At 37.9% G+C, this 16,220-nt stretch overlaps 1 protein-coding gene and 1 non-coding gene across 4 annotated transcripts in view; both read left to right on the forward strand.

Moving 5' to 3' along the window:
- HNRNPLL (heterogeneous nuclear ribonucleoprotein L like) overlaps positions 1–5,717 on the forward strand; it is a 39,666-nt gene extending 33,949 nt beyond the window's left edge. For 2 of the 3 annotated variants that reach the window (XM_061155572.1, XM_061155570.1), the window contains 4 exons: positions 211–412; positions 1,076–1,133; positions 1,224–1,322; positions 4,023–5,717. In XM_061155572.1, the coding sequence (XP_061011555.1) occupies positions 211–412; positions 1,076–1,133; positions 1,224–1,322; positions 4,023–4,078 (415 nt within the window). In that variant the 3' untranslated portion in view covers positions 4,079–5,717. Of the gene's footprint in view, positions 1–210; positions 413–1,075; positions 1,134–1,223; positions 1,323–3,426; positions 3,997–4,022 lie in introns of those variants that run through there. The other variant, XM_061155571.1, reaches the window with a different exon arrangement.
- On the forward strand, positions 1,543–1,649 carry LOC133065657 (U6 spliceosomal RNA). The gene has a single exon (XR_009694929.1). It is a non-coding gene; the product is annotated as a U6 spliceosomal RNA (small nuclear RNA).
- Positions 5,718–16,220: the final 10,503 nt, after the last annotated feature.

The following is a 16,220-nucleotide window of genomic DNA, read 5'->3' on the forward strand; positions in this document are numbered from 1 at the left end:
GTAAGAGCAATTGATTATAACTCAAACTGACTTTAAATATTAAATGTTAAAAATAGTGAATAGTAAGTATTTAAATTGTATTTAAATAGCTGCGTATGCCTTTTTTTATTAGGATTGATGCAGGCATATATGTTAACAGTTTGAGACTGCCAACTGCTGCTTTTATCTAACAAAGGTATGTTCTGTACCTCTTTGATTTCTAATCTTTAGTGTGTCTAAACAACATTCAGTTGTTCCAAGTCAAATATTTGAGCTGGAGGATGGTACAAGTAGCTACAAGGATTTTGCAATGAGCAAAAACAATCGTTTTACAAGTGCTGGCCAAGCATCGAAGAATATCATCCAGCCGCCCTCCTGTGTGCTGCACTACTACAATGTTCCCCTGTGTGTCACAGAAGAGACCTTCACAAAGGTGGGCACTGAATGCGAATTGTGGAGATGTTCCTGTGGCTTATTTTCAAATATGGGACGTTTAACATCATTTTAAAGTCTCTCACTGTCCATCTTCTGCTTTTGATATTATTGGTATTTTCTTCACTTATTTGGTACTTAATACAGTTCATCCTTTGACCATTATACTTTTCTGGCTTCCATCCTTCATTGGTCTTTCGTTGTTTTGTGGCTCAGTATTTTTGAGAGTTGGAATTAGAATTAGTCCTGCATTTATAAAGTTCTTTTACCATGTCCTTAAATCTCACCCATAACAGAACTTTATATATCCTGGCATTTTCCCCTAACTGCAGGAAATGCTTCAGAAAAGAATTGATTTTTCCAGAACACCACTCCCCACCTTAGGTACTGAGTTAAACCCTGGTCAGCTGTGAGAATATGTTTCAGTTACAAGTCTTGGCTTTCTTGTATAGCACTAAAATTGTATACGTAGTTTATAGGATACCACCATTTTAATTGATTTTCTCATGTAGCTTATTAATCTAAAAACATTTGGTTTAATTCATTCATGCCATACTCAAAACTTTAAATGCTACCATAAAGTTTACTTTCTTGGAGGGGGGGGTCAAAAAAGGTAGGAATATTATTTTGGCCTTTTTAATGGAGTTTTACATTTCTTTGACAGTTGTGTAATGACCATGAAGTTCTTACATTCATCAAATATAAAGTGTTTGATGCAAAACGTAAGTGCACATTCCCTCTTTTTAAGTTTCCTGGTTAATTTGATGATAAGCAAATAAAAAGTGGATTTGTGTTTCTTTGTTTTGTTTTAGCTTCTGCCAAAACACTTTCTGGGCTTTTAGAATGGGAATGCAAAACTGATGCAGTAGAAGCCCTCACGGCACTAAATCACTATCAGATAAGAGTTCCAAGTAAGTAAGATTGTGTCATAATTATTCAGTGGGAGTTACTGTCAGAACATTGATGATAATTTAAAGATAGCATTTATTAGTTTTTTTTAATATAGTATAATATAGAAGTTCGAATTTTAAAAAGGCATATAAATTCCACAACCCTCATAATTCTTATATTAGTGACCTTTTGCTATGTAACAGATTATCACAACATTTAGCAGCTTAAGACAGCAAACCTGTGCTCGCTTCGGCAGCACATATACTAAAATTGGAATGATACAGAGAAGATTAGCATAGCCCCTGCGCAAGGATGACAGGCAAATTTGTGAAGCGTTCCATATTTTTAAAAAATAAATGAAAAAAAAGACAAAGACAGCAAACCTTTATTTATCTTACTGTTTCTGAGGATCAGTAATGTGTGTACAGTTTAGCTGGGTGGTTCTGGCTCTAGTCTCATAAAGCTGCAGTCATTTAAGTTTTATGACTGGGGGCTGGATAATCCAGTTCCATGCTCACTCTTGTGTTTCTTTGTAGGGACAGTCAAAGTATGTTGACCATTTCATGGTAGCTCTTTTGTCTTTTGAATGAGTAAAAGAGAGATGAAAACAAAAGACCAACAAAACAGAAGGCACAGTGCCTTTCGTAACCTATTACTGGAGGTGCCATGATATCACTTACGCTGTAATCTTGAGGTCACACCGACCAACTGTGATACAGTGTAGGAGGAGGCTATACAGGGCTGTGCATACGAGGAGGTACAGAGCGTTGAGGCCCACTTGGAGACTGACTTCCATAAATCCTGTTGATCTTTTCAGAAGAAAGCAATAAATATATATGGTTGAAAGACTCAAATGGTACATACTGGTACAAAGTGAAAATTAAAGCTTTCTATAACCCCTAACCTTTCTGTCTTTTCCTTTTATTCTTCCTCCCCAGTATATATATCTACCTTTTTAAAACTTACACAAAATGGTTCTTCTATACATACTGTTACCTGCCTTGCTGTTTTCACTTAATGTGTCTTAGACCTGTTTCTGTATCAGCACGTGTAAAGCTACCCCCCCTCTTTTTTTCCCCCCACAGAGTAGCTGTTTTTAGTAGTGATGTACCACAGTTTACTTGATTTATCCATTTCCCCTGTGATGAATACTGCTTGTTTCTAATTGTGTTTTTTCTATTACTATAATAAACATGCTAATAGTTGCATGTTTTATATTTGTAGGGCAGTTTCCTCGTAGAGAGCATAAAGGTTTATGTTTTGGTAAATGTTGCTAGATTGTCCTTGGAAAAGGTTACACGAGTTTACTACCTGTGGTGTATGAAAATGCCCGCTGCCCAACTCTCTTACCAGTGCTGAGTGTTGGCAGACTTTAGATTTTTACCAATATGATAGATGAAAAATGGTATCCCACATTATTTTAATTTGTATCAAATCAAGTGTCACTCTCTTTATGATGGTAAATGGCCTCTTTTTTACAGTGCAAAGAATATACTAGTATTTAACTTTTGAAGCTTTGTGCTACGTAATTTACTTAGCTCCTGGATCTATAGGGTGTTGAAACATTATCTTTCTAAATAAATAATAGGAGAATAACTAATATCAGTTTTATTAGGAGTGATGATGAATGGTAGTGGGGGGAAGAAGAATACACACTGAAGTATTTGTGGATGGAGTGACGTATCTAGGATTTGCTTTAAAATATTCCAGTACCCCAAAAGCGTATGAATAATAGGTAGATGAAGTAATAAGCCTACCAAATGTTGACAGTTAATGAAGCTTTGTGGGTGTTCATTATACTGATCCATATATTTTTTCTTGATTGAAAATTTTCTTAGTAAAAAATTAATAAGTAGGAATACCTCCTCTCATTTTACCTTAGTCACAAAAATAAATAGTGAGGCTAAATTTTTGATGGAAGATTTTAAAAGACTTTATATGCATATTTGAGATATATTCAAAATATAATATATGAATTATAAACTCCTTGAAGACAGATAGTTTTTTTTTAATCTTCTGCAGTGTCTCGCTAATACTTGCTGATATATATACTTTTATAGGAATTTGTTTAACACTAAAATTCTGGTACATTAAGATAACATAATTATTTCTTTGCATAATCAGTTGACGAAGAACTATCTCTGCTTGTTCTGAAAAGTTAAAGAAGAATGTATAAAATGAAAGTATATTTGTGTATTATACCACCCCTTCTTTTCTTTAGCAATTTAAAAATTTATGTGCCCTGTTGATCAGATTTAATACTTAACTCTCTTAGAACTTTTTCAGCTAATTGATATCTTCTTTTACATTCAAATCTTATTCCATTTCCCAAACTATATTTGAATGAACTTTTATAGAGTGATTACCGTTGGTGATATTTTCTGCAAAGTGAATTTTGCAAATGGACTTAGATAAGCCTAATCCTGATACTGTTTATCTATAATGATTAATTCACTAAAAAAAAAAAGAAAAAAATTTATGAGTGCGTCCTATGTGTCAAATGATGTTTAGAACAACAGGAATGTAAAATGGACAATATTCCAGCCTTCATTTAGCTTACCTGATAGTAGGTATGAATGAACGTAATCTTCTCTTTACCTTACATAGAAATTTTCCTTCTTCAAATGCTATAAAAAAGTAAAATAATTTACTCTGCTAATTCAATTTTATCATGAAAGTTTGATGAAGGAAACTGTTAACTTTGTTTTTTAATTTTACAGATGGTTCCAATCCCTATACATTGAAGCTTTGCTTTTCTACATCATCCCATTTATAAGAAGAGACGAGCATGTTAGAATTTATGTTTTACCTTTATTACAATTTTAAAGCTACACTTCATTTAAAAAAGAAACTAAAATGGTTAATCTAATGTTGCCTTGCTTTGATTTAAGATTCTGTTCTGTAATAAATATTTTGCCTTGAGTAAATTTGTTGTAAACTTAAATATTGCTTTCATTTTAACATAGAATATCATAATGTAGACTATCTACAACTTTCTTGTAGATTATACAAATATATGATTTCTAATCTTATTTTTCTTCCACAGTGAAAATATATTTGCATTCTTAATGCTAATTATCTGCAAGTATTTTTCCATTGTGTATGAGATTAATGCAGGTGAAAGTATTGCATTTTAATATTATAGAATTCCTATTATATGTTTAGATGTTTAAGTATGTTGCAGTTATTCATATTAAACATGTATTTATTAAGTATTTTAATCAAGTTTGAGAATAACATTGCATATGTTAAATTTTAAGTACTACAGATTTAGCTGATTTTATATTTCTCAAAGGTTAACAGACATGGATACACTTGTACAGTATGCACTCAAACTTATTTAAATTGGTGTATTTTTTTTTTTTCTTAAGTCATTGTCCATTTGTATTGACATGCCTCTGTTTCTAGTTCCAGTTTGGCGATTTTATAAAGTTACAACAATGAGTTAATGTGTTCATCTTCATTTGTTGCATGTGACTTGATCTTGAAAACAGATCTGGTATTTGGCATTGAAATTTTAATAGAAGTTATAATTAACAATTCCTCTTCTAGATAATCTGAGATCCATGGATGGGCTTTAGGGAGTCTAAACTCCCTAAATTTGTATGTAGAATTTGGGGTACTTGCATTTTTATTTTTTACTCTGAAATCCATCAGTAATATATGTATTTTTCTACATGGTACAAGGTATAAGGACCTAATTTTATTTTTATTCCAAACAGATAGCTATTTGTTTCAATACCATTTATTAAACATTCTTTCTCCACTGGATCTGTTTTTTTTTTTCCTTTTTTAAGGAACAAAACATATACATAGGCAAGTAAGATGTAAGAACTGAGCATGGTATTGAGAGACTATACTTTAACATCTGTTACCAGGTTCATAGCTTTTTAATAATAGAAAACTGATGCAGGCATTTTATTTTCATCTTTATTAGAAGGGAGAATTTGTTTTATCTATCTTGAATAACTATGAAATCTATAGTTGGCAATAGCCAATCTCTTGATCCTGAGAGTTTTAAACAAATTTGTATATAGCAGTTCCATTTAGATCTTTTGAAAAAGCTTTATTTTGAATTTTAACAAAAAAGCAGTTTGCCTTAATCCTTTTAGAAATGATGCAGGGGTTTAAAAAAGTTTTAAGAGCTGTTGAATAGAAAGTTTTGATGGAAATGAAGCATACATTAACATTTCTCATTGCATTTTGACAACGGTGGACTAATGTCCCTTTAGCCCTCTAGATGTAGAAATTTTAAATTGAATCTAGAAGCATTTTAGACCCTTATCATGGAACCCAGTAGGTTATGTTGAAGGTAACCTGTGAATGAACTTCTGTAAATGTATGGTACTGGGCTGTATACATAAGTTTACCTGACTTTACAATAAACAAAGCTTCTTTTTTCCCTCTTCTATAAATACTTTTCTACATTTGTTGTAAAATTGAGATGTCTTAATTTTATCTATTTATTTATTATTATTATTTTTTGAGATGTCTTAATTTTAAAAGGTAACTTGTGAGTTTGTGTAATAGTTGTCTCCTTCCCTTGCCCTCTGAAAATTAAGATGGATGTCAGTGTTACAGATTATTTTGTGCCTAAGATTTTAGGAGACAAACCTGTGGATGGTTGACAGGGCTTATTTAATTTATATGTGCTTTAAGTAGTATTGACTTTACATATGAATTCTTTTTAATGCTTTCTCCCCACCAAAGTGACAAGTAGATTCTTCAGATGTGATTGGGGTGGTAGGCTGGACCTTGCTGGTTTATGCACTGGCATGTCAGTCCTCTTGTTGCTGTCAGTAATGCTTCTGACAGTTTACTTGGGTTCACCACTGTGTACGCTTTGGCGACACACCCTCTTCCCTTATCCTTAACAACAGTCTTGCCTTCGTGATCTTTCAGCTTTTAAGGGAACATGCAAGAGCAGGTTCTACAGCTGCTCTTACTAAGAAATAGTAGCTTGGGAACTTCCCTGGTAGTCCAGTGGCTAAGACTCAGTGCTCCCAATTCCTGGGTTCAATCCCTGGTCAGGATACTAGATCCCACATGCCACAACTAAGACCTGATACAGCCAAATAACTAAATATTTTTTAAAAAGAAATAGTAGCTTTGAGTTTATTTTTTTAATACTGAAATTCCATTCCATAGCCAAATCCCATGAAACATTGGATAATAAATCTGTAGAAGTGAGTTACGGAATATAAGCTGCCTTTTAAAATCCCTACTTTCCTGCTGAAGGATTACCCTACCAAAGAAAAATTATTTGCAGTTGCAGCTGGCATGAGACTTAGCAGCATCTTAGTGATTTGATTATCTAAACAGTATGTTTTCTAGGACTGAAGTGAGAGATGAGGGCAAGCATGACTGAATGGGGTCAATAATTATATTTCATGTTTTTACATTGTTCTCTGCAGGGATAGGTTGCTGGGTAACTGCTTCTTAGTAGTTATCAGTGATATTCTCTTTCTAGAAGAAAATTTTGAGTGTAGAACATTGTTCCATAGTTATCTACAGCATAGATTTGCTTCATTTAAAAAGTTCAGGTGAACTAAAGTCACCCTAATTTAGACAGCATAAGGAAACTGCTGTGAGCATAGGCTGCTTTGATCATACAGTACTAGCCGTATTAGCCCACACTATTAATTGCTCTGGTAAATGGTTAAAAATAGTGGTTACCAGAGACTGGGAATGGGAAGAACAGAGATTAACTGCTAGTGGGTATAGGATTTCCTTTGAGATAATGAAAATGTTCTGGAACTAGGTAGTGGTACTAGTTAACTACATTGTAAATGTACTAAGTGCCACAGAATTGTACATTTTAAAACTGTTAAAATGGTGGTTTTATGTTATGTGTTTTTTACTACAGTGAAAAAGAAGGTCTGGCCCAGCAATCCTTCAGTTTAAACAAGGGCCTGTGCAGTACTTCACTTTAATGTAGCTAGTTAGATATGTTGAGAAAAGGGTGTGGGGATGATGTGGGTTAGTTGCACCCCACCAGCAGATGTAATCCCAGACCTGGTTTATGGTCTTATTATGCTGGCTGTCAGCTTTTGTTCTCCAGTCACCCTGCGGGTCAGGGTGGGTCACCGGCCAGGGAAGAGACGGCTCTTGAGCACCGTGAGCAGTTAGGCAAGCATTTGAGATGGGGAGAGGATGATTCCATGAGTAGAAACTAGAATTTGTCTGTGTTCTTAAACCAAAATGATGCACTGGCTGCACAGTACAGGTTTTGCTGGGACTCTGCTATGTTTTGAACTACCCTGATTTAATGAGTCTCAGCCTTCAGGAAGACATATTAGTGAATGTAGTCAAGTTTCCTTGAAGGTTAAGAGGCGATTTTACTCAATTGACCCAGTTTTATTTAGTTTTTCACCCATATACTAACTATAGCTATTTCAAAGACTTGAAGAGGAATTTAGTGAGATTGATATTTATAGAAAACAATACATAGAAACAAAAACGTATATATAATATATAAATTCTTCAGAAAGCCTTTTGTTTAATACTGTTACCAAATCAAATTTGGATCCACTCACACGCACAGTAAAACCAATCTATTGACACTGGGCTGTGGTGAAGGAAGGTACAGTGTTTATTGCAGGGCACAAAGCAAAGAGTCCAGGCAGCTAATGCTCAAAAAGCCCAAACTCCCCAATGACTTTCAGGGAAAGATTTTAAAAGACAGGGTGAGGGAGAGGGTTGCAGGGTATATGTTCAATTTATGGGCATTCTTCCAATTGGTTGCTGGTGAAGTAATCAAGAGTCAGCATCATCAACCTTGTGGTTTCAGCCCACCTGGGGTTTACATGCTTGTGGATAGCCTACAGTTTTTCCACCTAGTGAGGGTTTCATTATCTGCAGAATAGTTCAAAGAATATGGCTCAGAATATTACCTATAGCTCTTGAGGGGAAACTAAAGGTCCTTGACATCGTTTAATTCCTGAACTATCATTATTTTGTCTTGCTTGACCATTTTCCTTTGTTTCTGTGTTTTCTCACTTCTCTGATTAAATTTATTGTTTGGAACTTGGGGAAGGCCTAGGAGGCTCAAGTTATTTTGCAAATAAGAGGCGTGCAGAAGGCAGACAGGGGGGTCTGTCCCAGAAAGGTCTAGTTTGTTGTTTAGTTGCTCAGTCATATATGACTCTGCGACCCCATGGACTGTAGCCTGCCAGGCTCCTCTGTCCATGGAATTCTTCAGGCAAGAATACTGGAGTAAGTTGCCATTTCCTTCTCCAGAGGATCTTCCCAACCCAGGGATTAGACCCATTGCAGGCAGATTGTTTATCACTGAAGCCACCAGAGAAGCCTTGCTGGGTTACAAGATGAGAATGCAAATGCATTTTGTTTTAGGCACTTGTGTGATGCGTGATAAAACCTGACTATTTCTGCCTAATACAGTATAGTGGGACTGATGCAAATGTCAATGACCTCAGTCATGGTAGAGCTTTTCTTGCTAGACTGTTATAAGTAACACTGATAGTACTATTGCCAACACAAAATCAGACTTGTCCTACAAAAGCCTCATGTGATTTTTTATTTAATGCTATGATATCTCTCAGTAAACTGCTTATATTTGTGCTGAAATTACCACTTGACCAGAAAGACTAAAATAGTTCTGTCCCCTGTTGTACTTATTCCTGCTGTGTAATAACCCTTTGCTTCCTACAGTTTCTGTTCAAAACATTTTAGTCTCAGAATCAGTAAAACTTGTTATTTTCCTTAGTTTGTGTTTCTGAGGAAGGCAGAACTGCTCTGGGGTGTTGTTTCTGTTTTGTGTGAATGAAGACCACATGGTTTATAAATTCTAGAAAATGTACAGAGATAGCATCTTGGAGCCCCAGCCTCAACATACCTGCCACCAGGTATGACACATTGGAGGATTGGTCTGTAACCTAGAACTGTGTCATGGGCCATGATGCTCTTCCAGAGAGAAGCAGGTGAGCATGTGATTGTGTATAAAGGAAAGGGCAGAGACTGAGGTAGGAGAGACCTGATTCCACATTGATACAATGTAGAGTTTAGGATAGATGACATGATTTGCTAAAGAATACTATTTTAGGGCCTCCCTGGTGGTGCAGTGGATAGGAATCCACCTGCCAATGCAGGGGACACAGGTTCTATCCCTGGTCCGGGAAGATTTCACATGCCACGGAGCAGCTAATCCTGTGCACCGCAGCTGCTGAGCTCACATACCTAGAGCCTGTGCTCGACAACAAGAGAAGCCACTGCAGTGAGAGGCCCGGGCACTGCGACAAAGGGTAGCCACTGCTCGCCACAAGTAGAGAAGGCCTGCGTGCAGCAGCAGAGACACGGCACAGCCAAAAATAAAAACAGAACTTTAAAAAAAATATATTTAATCGTCGTATTTTTCCTGATTCTTTTTTGACCCAGCAGTTACCACTTTTGGAAAGGGGCTGTTGTAATCAGTAAGGGGATAATGTCAACTATACTTCAGTTTAAAAAAAAGGAATGATAACAAACAAAAGAGCTATACTAGCTTTAGAGCTGCTTCTCCCACTGCACACAGGCAGAGAAGCTAATAGCCCTGGTGATTGCTCAGTATAGTCTTCAACCTGCCTGACCTGGGAACCTCACCAGAGTACATGGGATGCTGTGTAGCCCATCCAGTAGCTCTGCCTACAGTGGGACTTGAACCGAGAGCATAGCCCATGGCTTTCCCATCTGCAGAGCAAAACCCGTGGCTTCAGGGAGTTCAGTGCACACTTGCTGGATTCAGCTTCCCAAACAACAAGCCTTGTGGGTCCTGGCTGCTGTCCTGCTGCTCTGCAAGGGCAGGGAAGCGAACTTACAGCCCCATGTACTACCAGCCCCATGTACTATCCAGTCCCAGCCACCTCTTGAGCTTGACCAGAAAATCCAGGCAACAGGTGAGGCCCAACCTATAGCCACACTTGCAAACCAAGTGAGCAGTTCTACCCAGCTGTTGCAGGTACTTCCCATTTTCTGTCCTCAAAAGTAAAATTGTTGCTGAGTAACAGTTTTATTCTTGCCTGAGTTACCCAGATAGGTTTCTTAAATTGATCATGTTAGGTATTCCCTAGTAATTTTGCTTCTTTAGCAGTCTTAATGAATAAAGGAGAGGATTAGGCCACCTAGCATTTTGCATTATGAATTCTCATGTGATGATCCTTATTTTTTAAAAATAGTTTTAAATTGTAATTGACATATAATATTGTGCAAGGTATACTGTGAGTTGTTTATAAATTCCAGTATGATTATCACCACCATAGTGTTAGGTTTGCCTTACATCATGAAGTGAATACCACAGTAAGTTGGTGAATATCCATTATATCATAAAAAGTAAAATTAGAAAATGTTTTCCTAGTGATGGGAACTCTTATGGTTTACTCTATATAGTGTACAGCAGTGTTGTATTTATTGTGCTGTATGTTACACCCGTAGTGCTTATTTATCTTATAGATGGAAATTTGACTTCCTTTGTGATGTTTTGACTGCCTTAATCCATTTCCTCTTCCCTCATCCCCTCCACATGTGACAGACCTTATTAGGTAAATTGGATTAGGTGAATTTTTCATCCCAACCTAAAGCTAGTTGAAGAGGTCGTTGCTAAGCAATAGGGGTCCTTTCCATGGGATTCCCAAATGTCACCAATCACTTGTTAGGTTGGGAGGATGAGCCCAGGATATGGGTTGGGTTGCTATGGTGCAGGGAAGGGGATAAATGTATTCGTACTTCTCAGTATTAGATTTGGATATCTTAAAAACTGCACTTGCAGGGATCAACCTTGAGGACATACCATACCAGATCCTAATTTTTGAGACTTGGAAAAAAGCACAGGAGTTAGAACTTTTCTTTTTCCTGAAGCTGTGTGGCTTTGAGAAAAATCCAGACTTTTGTGGTCACACAAAAAATCTCACTGTCTAGAGGTGAAAAGGATTGAGCATAGGCATTTTAAAGAACAGCTCCATTAAATGGGAGAGACTTTACTAGGAAAACTGTGTCCCTAATGAGCTGTGTGACCGTGAGCAGGTCATTTTAAGGAACTTTAAACCTTAAGATTCTTTCTGTGTAAAGTGAGAACAATCATCTGACTTACTTAGCAAATGAAAAAATACATATGTACTTTTGGTGATGCTCATGAATCTTCAGGAAAGGTGGGGCACTTGGCATTTGAGAAGACCTCTGCATTGTCATGGCATTGACTCTTGGGAAGGATGCCATAGGCCACTACAACTCAATCATTGCCGTTTCAGATCCATATTTAGCTGCTCCTTGGAGAATCTTTCAGCAATACAAAGGAATTTTATATAGATAAAAAGTTGTATAGCTCAGGTAGTAAAAGATCCAGCAAGTTGGTGATTTAAATTATTTCAACCTGTCTGGACAGTTTTTTAAAGACTTGGCTCACTATACATTGATGAAAGCCCTCCCAAATTCTAAAGGCAGGCAAAGTTAAATTTAACTACTAGTTTAAAAGAAGTTTATGATAGAACTTTACTTTTAATATTGGATATATATAAATTATGTATATTTGTATACCTGTCATAATAAATGCAGATCTCATAGGCAACCAGGATGTGGTACACACAAACCCTTTTTAGTGAATAGAGCTGTAATACGGATTTTAATACTATATCTGATTTATTTATATCTGATGCGAAAAGCTGACTCATTGGAAAAGACCCTGATGCTAGCAAAGATTGAGGATGGGAGGAGATGGGGACAACAGGGGAGGTGATGGGGACAACAGAAGATGAGATGGTTGGATGGCGTCACCGACTCAATGAACATGAGTTTGAGCAAGCTCCGGGAGATGGTGAAGGACAGGGAAACCTGGCATGCCGCAGTCCCTGGGGTTGCAAAGAGTCGGACATGACTGAGGGACTGAATAACAAATATTCTCTTGGTCAAGACCCTTCATCATTCTGCTGGGAAATTGCAAACGGTGGGAAAACAATTTAGTTCCTAATGACTATGGTTTCAAGAAACTCACTAGTATGTAGACTGCCTATTTCTGACTACTTCATGAAAGTATAGAGGTTGATAAATTTCTACTCTGTGAAGTACTTTTACAGGACTTTGAAAGATGCCAACTAGATTATAGAAAACAGTGCCTTGCAATCTTAGTTCTGTCTGGATTTGACAGAATTTTTTTTTTTTTTTTGCAGATGGAGTATTTCTAGGTTGAAGAGTCCCCCCCCCCCTTTTTTTTTTTAGTTTATTCTAATGAAGTAGCTCTTCTTTCACCGAAGTCCCCAAATTTCTTCCATCCTTTAGCTATCGTTTTTCTTGGACATTTCACGTTCTGAGATGTGGTTAGCAGAGCTGTATGCCAGTTGTGTAACCACTCCAGTTCATAGAAAGTTCTTTTCCATTTTGGTTTCCATACCCTTAGAATGAAGAGTGCTGAGGGGATAGGAGTGGAGGCTTAGAGACTTAGGTTCATGGCCTCACTCTGTCCTTCATTAGCTATAGAAGCCCGAGTAAGTCCTTTAACAATGGCCTGAGGGACTTTCCTGGTGGTCCAGGGGTTAAGACTCCACACACTTTCATTGCAGGGGGTGTGGGTTCAGTCTTGGTTGGGAAACTAAGGTCCCACGAGTGTGGCCAAAATTTTTTTTTGAAAATGGCCTGGGCCTTGATTGTTTATTAATCTATAAAATGGAGCAGTTAACATCTCTTCTATGTATCTCATTTATCCATTTAGAACTAAATTGTCATAGAGTGGGGGATACTATACAGTGATCCTGCTTTTTTTTTTTTCATTTGTGAAGAGATTATTACACTCTGAACTCCACAAGGGCAGGAATCTGTGTTTTCTCTCCGCTTTCTTTCAGTACCTCATCCAGTAGAGTCAGTCTCTCACATGCAGTTATCTTCACAGAGGAGAGTTGTCTCCACTCTCTCCAGCTTGACGTTACCTAACTTTGTGACTAGGAGCAAGGAGCAAACATGCTTATCAAGGGGAAGATAATGGAAATCTAAAAGGAAGTTGTAATACTAAAGACCACAGAATCAAGATGAAAAACTATCTTGACAGGCTGTGGCCCTGGGTTGGAAACAATAAGGTGAAGTTAAACAGATAAAAGTTCCTCATTTAAGTTTAAATGGCTAACATTTGGACTGCAAAGAGATCAAACCAGTCAATCTTAAGGGAAATCAACCCTGAATACTCATTGAAAGCACTGATGCTGAAGTTCCAGCTTTTTTATCATCTGATGAGAATAGATGACTCATTGGAAAAGTCCCTGATGCTGGGAAAGACTGAGGGCAGAGGGAGAAGAGGGCATCAGAGGATGAGATGGCTGGATGGCATCACTGATGCGATAGATGTGAACTTAAGTAAACTTGAGGAGATGGTGAGGGACAGGGAGGCTTGGCGTGCTGCAGTCCGTGGAGTTGCAAAGAGTTGGAAATGACTGGGTGACTGAACAACAGCTAACTTTTAATTGGGCATTTATGTATGTAGGACTCCTGCTAAATACACATGTTATGTAATTCTTAGGTAAGGTAGATATAATAAAGATGGGGTAATTTGGTAATTCAGTGTAACTTATCCAAGGTTGCTCAATCGTTAAGTGGTTGAACAAGGATTCCAACCTATGAGCGTTCCAAAGAACAAATACTTATCTGCTATTGTTGTTGTTCACTTGCTCAATCCTGTCCAACTCTTTGTGACCCCGTGGACTGCAGCATGCCAGGCTTCCCTGTCCATCACCAACTCCTGAAGCTTGCTCAACTCTGTAGAGTTGGTGATGCCATCCAACAGTCTCATCCTCTGTTGTCCCCTTCTTCTGTCTTCAATCTTTCCCAGCATCAGGGTCTTTTCTAATGAGTCAGCTCTTTACATCATGTGGCCAAAATATTGGAGCTTCAGTTTCAGCATCAGGTTTCAATGAATACAGAGGATTGATTTCCTGTAGGATTGACTGGTTTGATCTTGTAGTCCAAAGGACTGTCAAGAGTCTTCTACAACACCACCGTTGGAAAGCATCAATTCTTTGGTGCACAGCTTTCTTTATGGTCCAGCACTCACATCCATACATGACTACTGGAAAAAAAACAGTAGAACACAACAAACTGTGGAAAATTCTTCAAGAGATGGGAATACCAGACCACCTGACTTGTCTCCTGAGAAATCTGTATGCAGGTCAAGAAGCAACGGTTAGAACTGGACATGGAACAAAGGACTAGTTCCAAATTGGGAAAGGAGTACGTCAAAGCTGTATATTGTCACCCTGCTTATTTAACTTAGGTGCAGAGTACATCATTTGAAATGTCATACTGGATAAAGCACAAGCTGGAGTCAAGATTGCCAGGAGAAATATTAATAACCTCAGATACTCAGATGATACCGCATTTATGGCAGAAAGCGAAGAACTAAAGAGCCTCTTGATGAAAGAGGAGAGTGAAGAAGCTGGCTTAAAATTCAACATTCAAAAAACGAAGATCATGGCATCCAGTCCCATCACTTTATGGCAAATAGATGGGGAAACAATGGAAACAGTAACAGACTTTTTTTTCCCCCTTGGGCTCCAAAACCACTGCAGATAGTGACTGCAACCATGAAATTAAAAGACGCTTGCTCCTGGAAGAAAAGCTATGAGCAACCTAGGCAGCATATTAAAAAGCAGAGACATTACCTTGCCAACAAACATCCATCTAGTCAAATCTATGGTTTTTCCAGTAGTCATGTATGGATAGCAGAGCTGGACTATAAAGAAAACTGAGCGCTGAAGAATTGATGCTTTTGAACTGTGGTGTTGGGGACGACTCTTGAGAGTCCCTTGGACTGCAAGAAGATCAAACCAATCAATCCTAAAGAAAACCAGTCCTGAATATTCATTGGAAGGATTGATGCTGAAGCTAAAACTACAGTACTTTGGCCACCTGATGCAAAGAACTGACTCATTGGAAAAGACCCTGATGCTGGGAAAGATTGAAGGTGGGAGGAGAAGGGGACGACAGAGGATTGGATGGTTGGATGGCATCACCGATTGAATGGACATGAGCTTGAGCAAGCTCTGGGATTTGGTGATGGACAGGGAAGCCTGGCGTGCTGCAGTCCATGGGATCTCAGAGAGTCAGACACGACTGAGTGACTGAACTGAACTGAGCAGTCTAAACAGACCTTTGTTGGCAAAGTAATGTCTCTGCTTTTTATTATGCTGCCTAGGTTTGTCCTAGCTCTTCTTCCAAAGAGCAAGCGTCTCTTAATTTCATGGCTGCAGTCACCATCTGCAGTGATTCTGGAGACCAAAAAATCAAGTCTGTTACTGTTTCCATTATTTTCCCATCTATTTGTCATGAAGCGATGGGACCGGATGCTATGATCTTAGTTATTTGAATGTTGAGTTTTAAGCCAGCTTTTTCACTCTCTCTCACTTCATCAAGGGGCTCTTTAGTTCCTCTTCACTTTCTGCCATAAAGATGGTGTCATCTTCATATCTGAGGTTATTGATATTTCTCCTGGTGATCTTGATTCCAGTTTGTGCTTCATCCAGCTTGTTCTTCATCCAGCCCAGTATTTCACATGATGTACTCTGCATAGAAGTTGAATAAGCAGGGTGACAATATACAGCCTTGATGTATTCCTTTCCTAATTTTGAACCAGTCTGTTGTTCCATGTCTGGTTGTAAACGTTGCTTCTTGGCCTGCATACAGGTTTCATAGGAGGCAGGTCAGGTGGTCTGGTATTCTCATCTCGAAGTATTTTCCAGTTTGTTGTGATCCACACAGTCAAAGGCTTAGCGTAGTCAATGAAGCAGAAGTAGATGTTTCTCTGGAATTCTCTTGCTTTTTCTGTGATCCAGCGGATGTTGGCAATTTGATCTCTGGTTCCTCTGTCTTTTCTAAATCCAGCTTGAACTGGAAGTTCTCAGTTCACATACTGTTGAAGCCTAGCTAGGAGAATTTTGTGCATTACTTTGATA

The sequence above is a fragment of the Dama dama genome, chromosome 11 (genome assembly GCF_033118175.1).
Source record: "Dama dama isolate Ldn47 chromosome 11, ASM3311817v1, whole genome shotgun sequence".
Classification (NCBI taxonomy): Eukaryota; Metazoa; Chordata; class Mammalia; order Artiodactyla; family Cervidae; genus Dama; species Dama dama.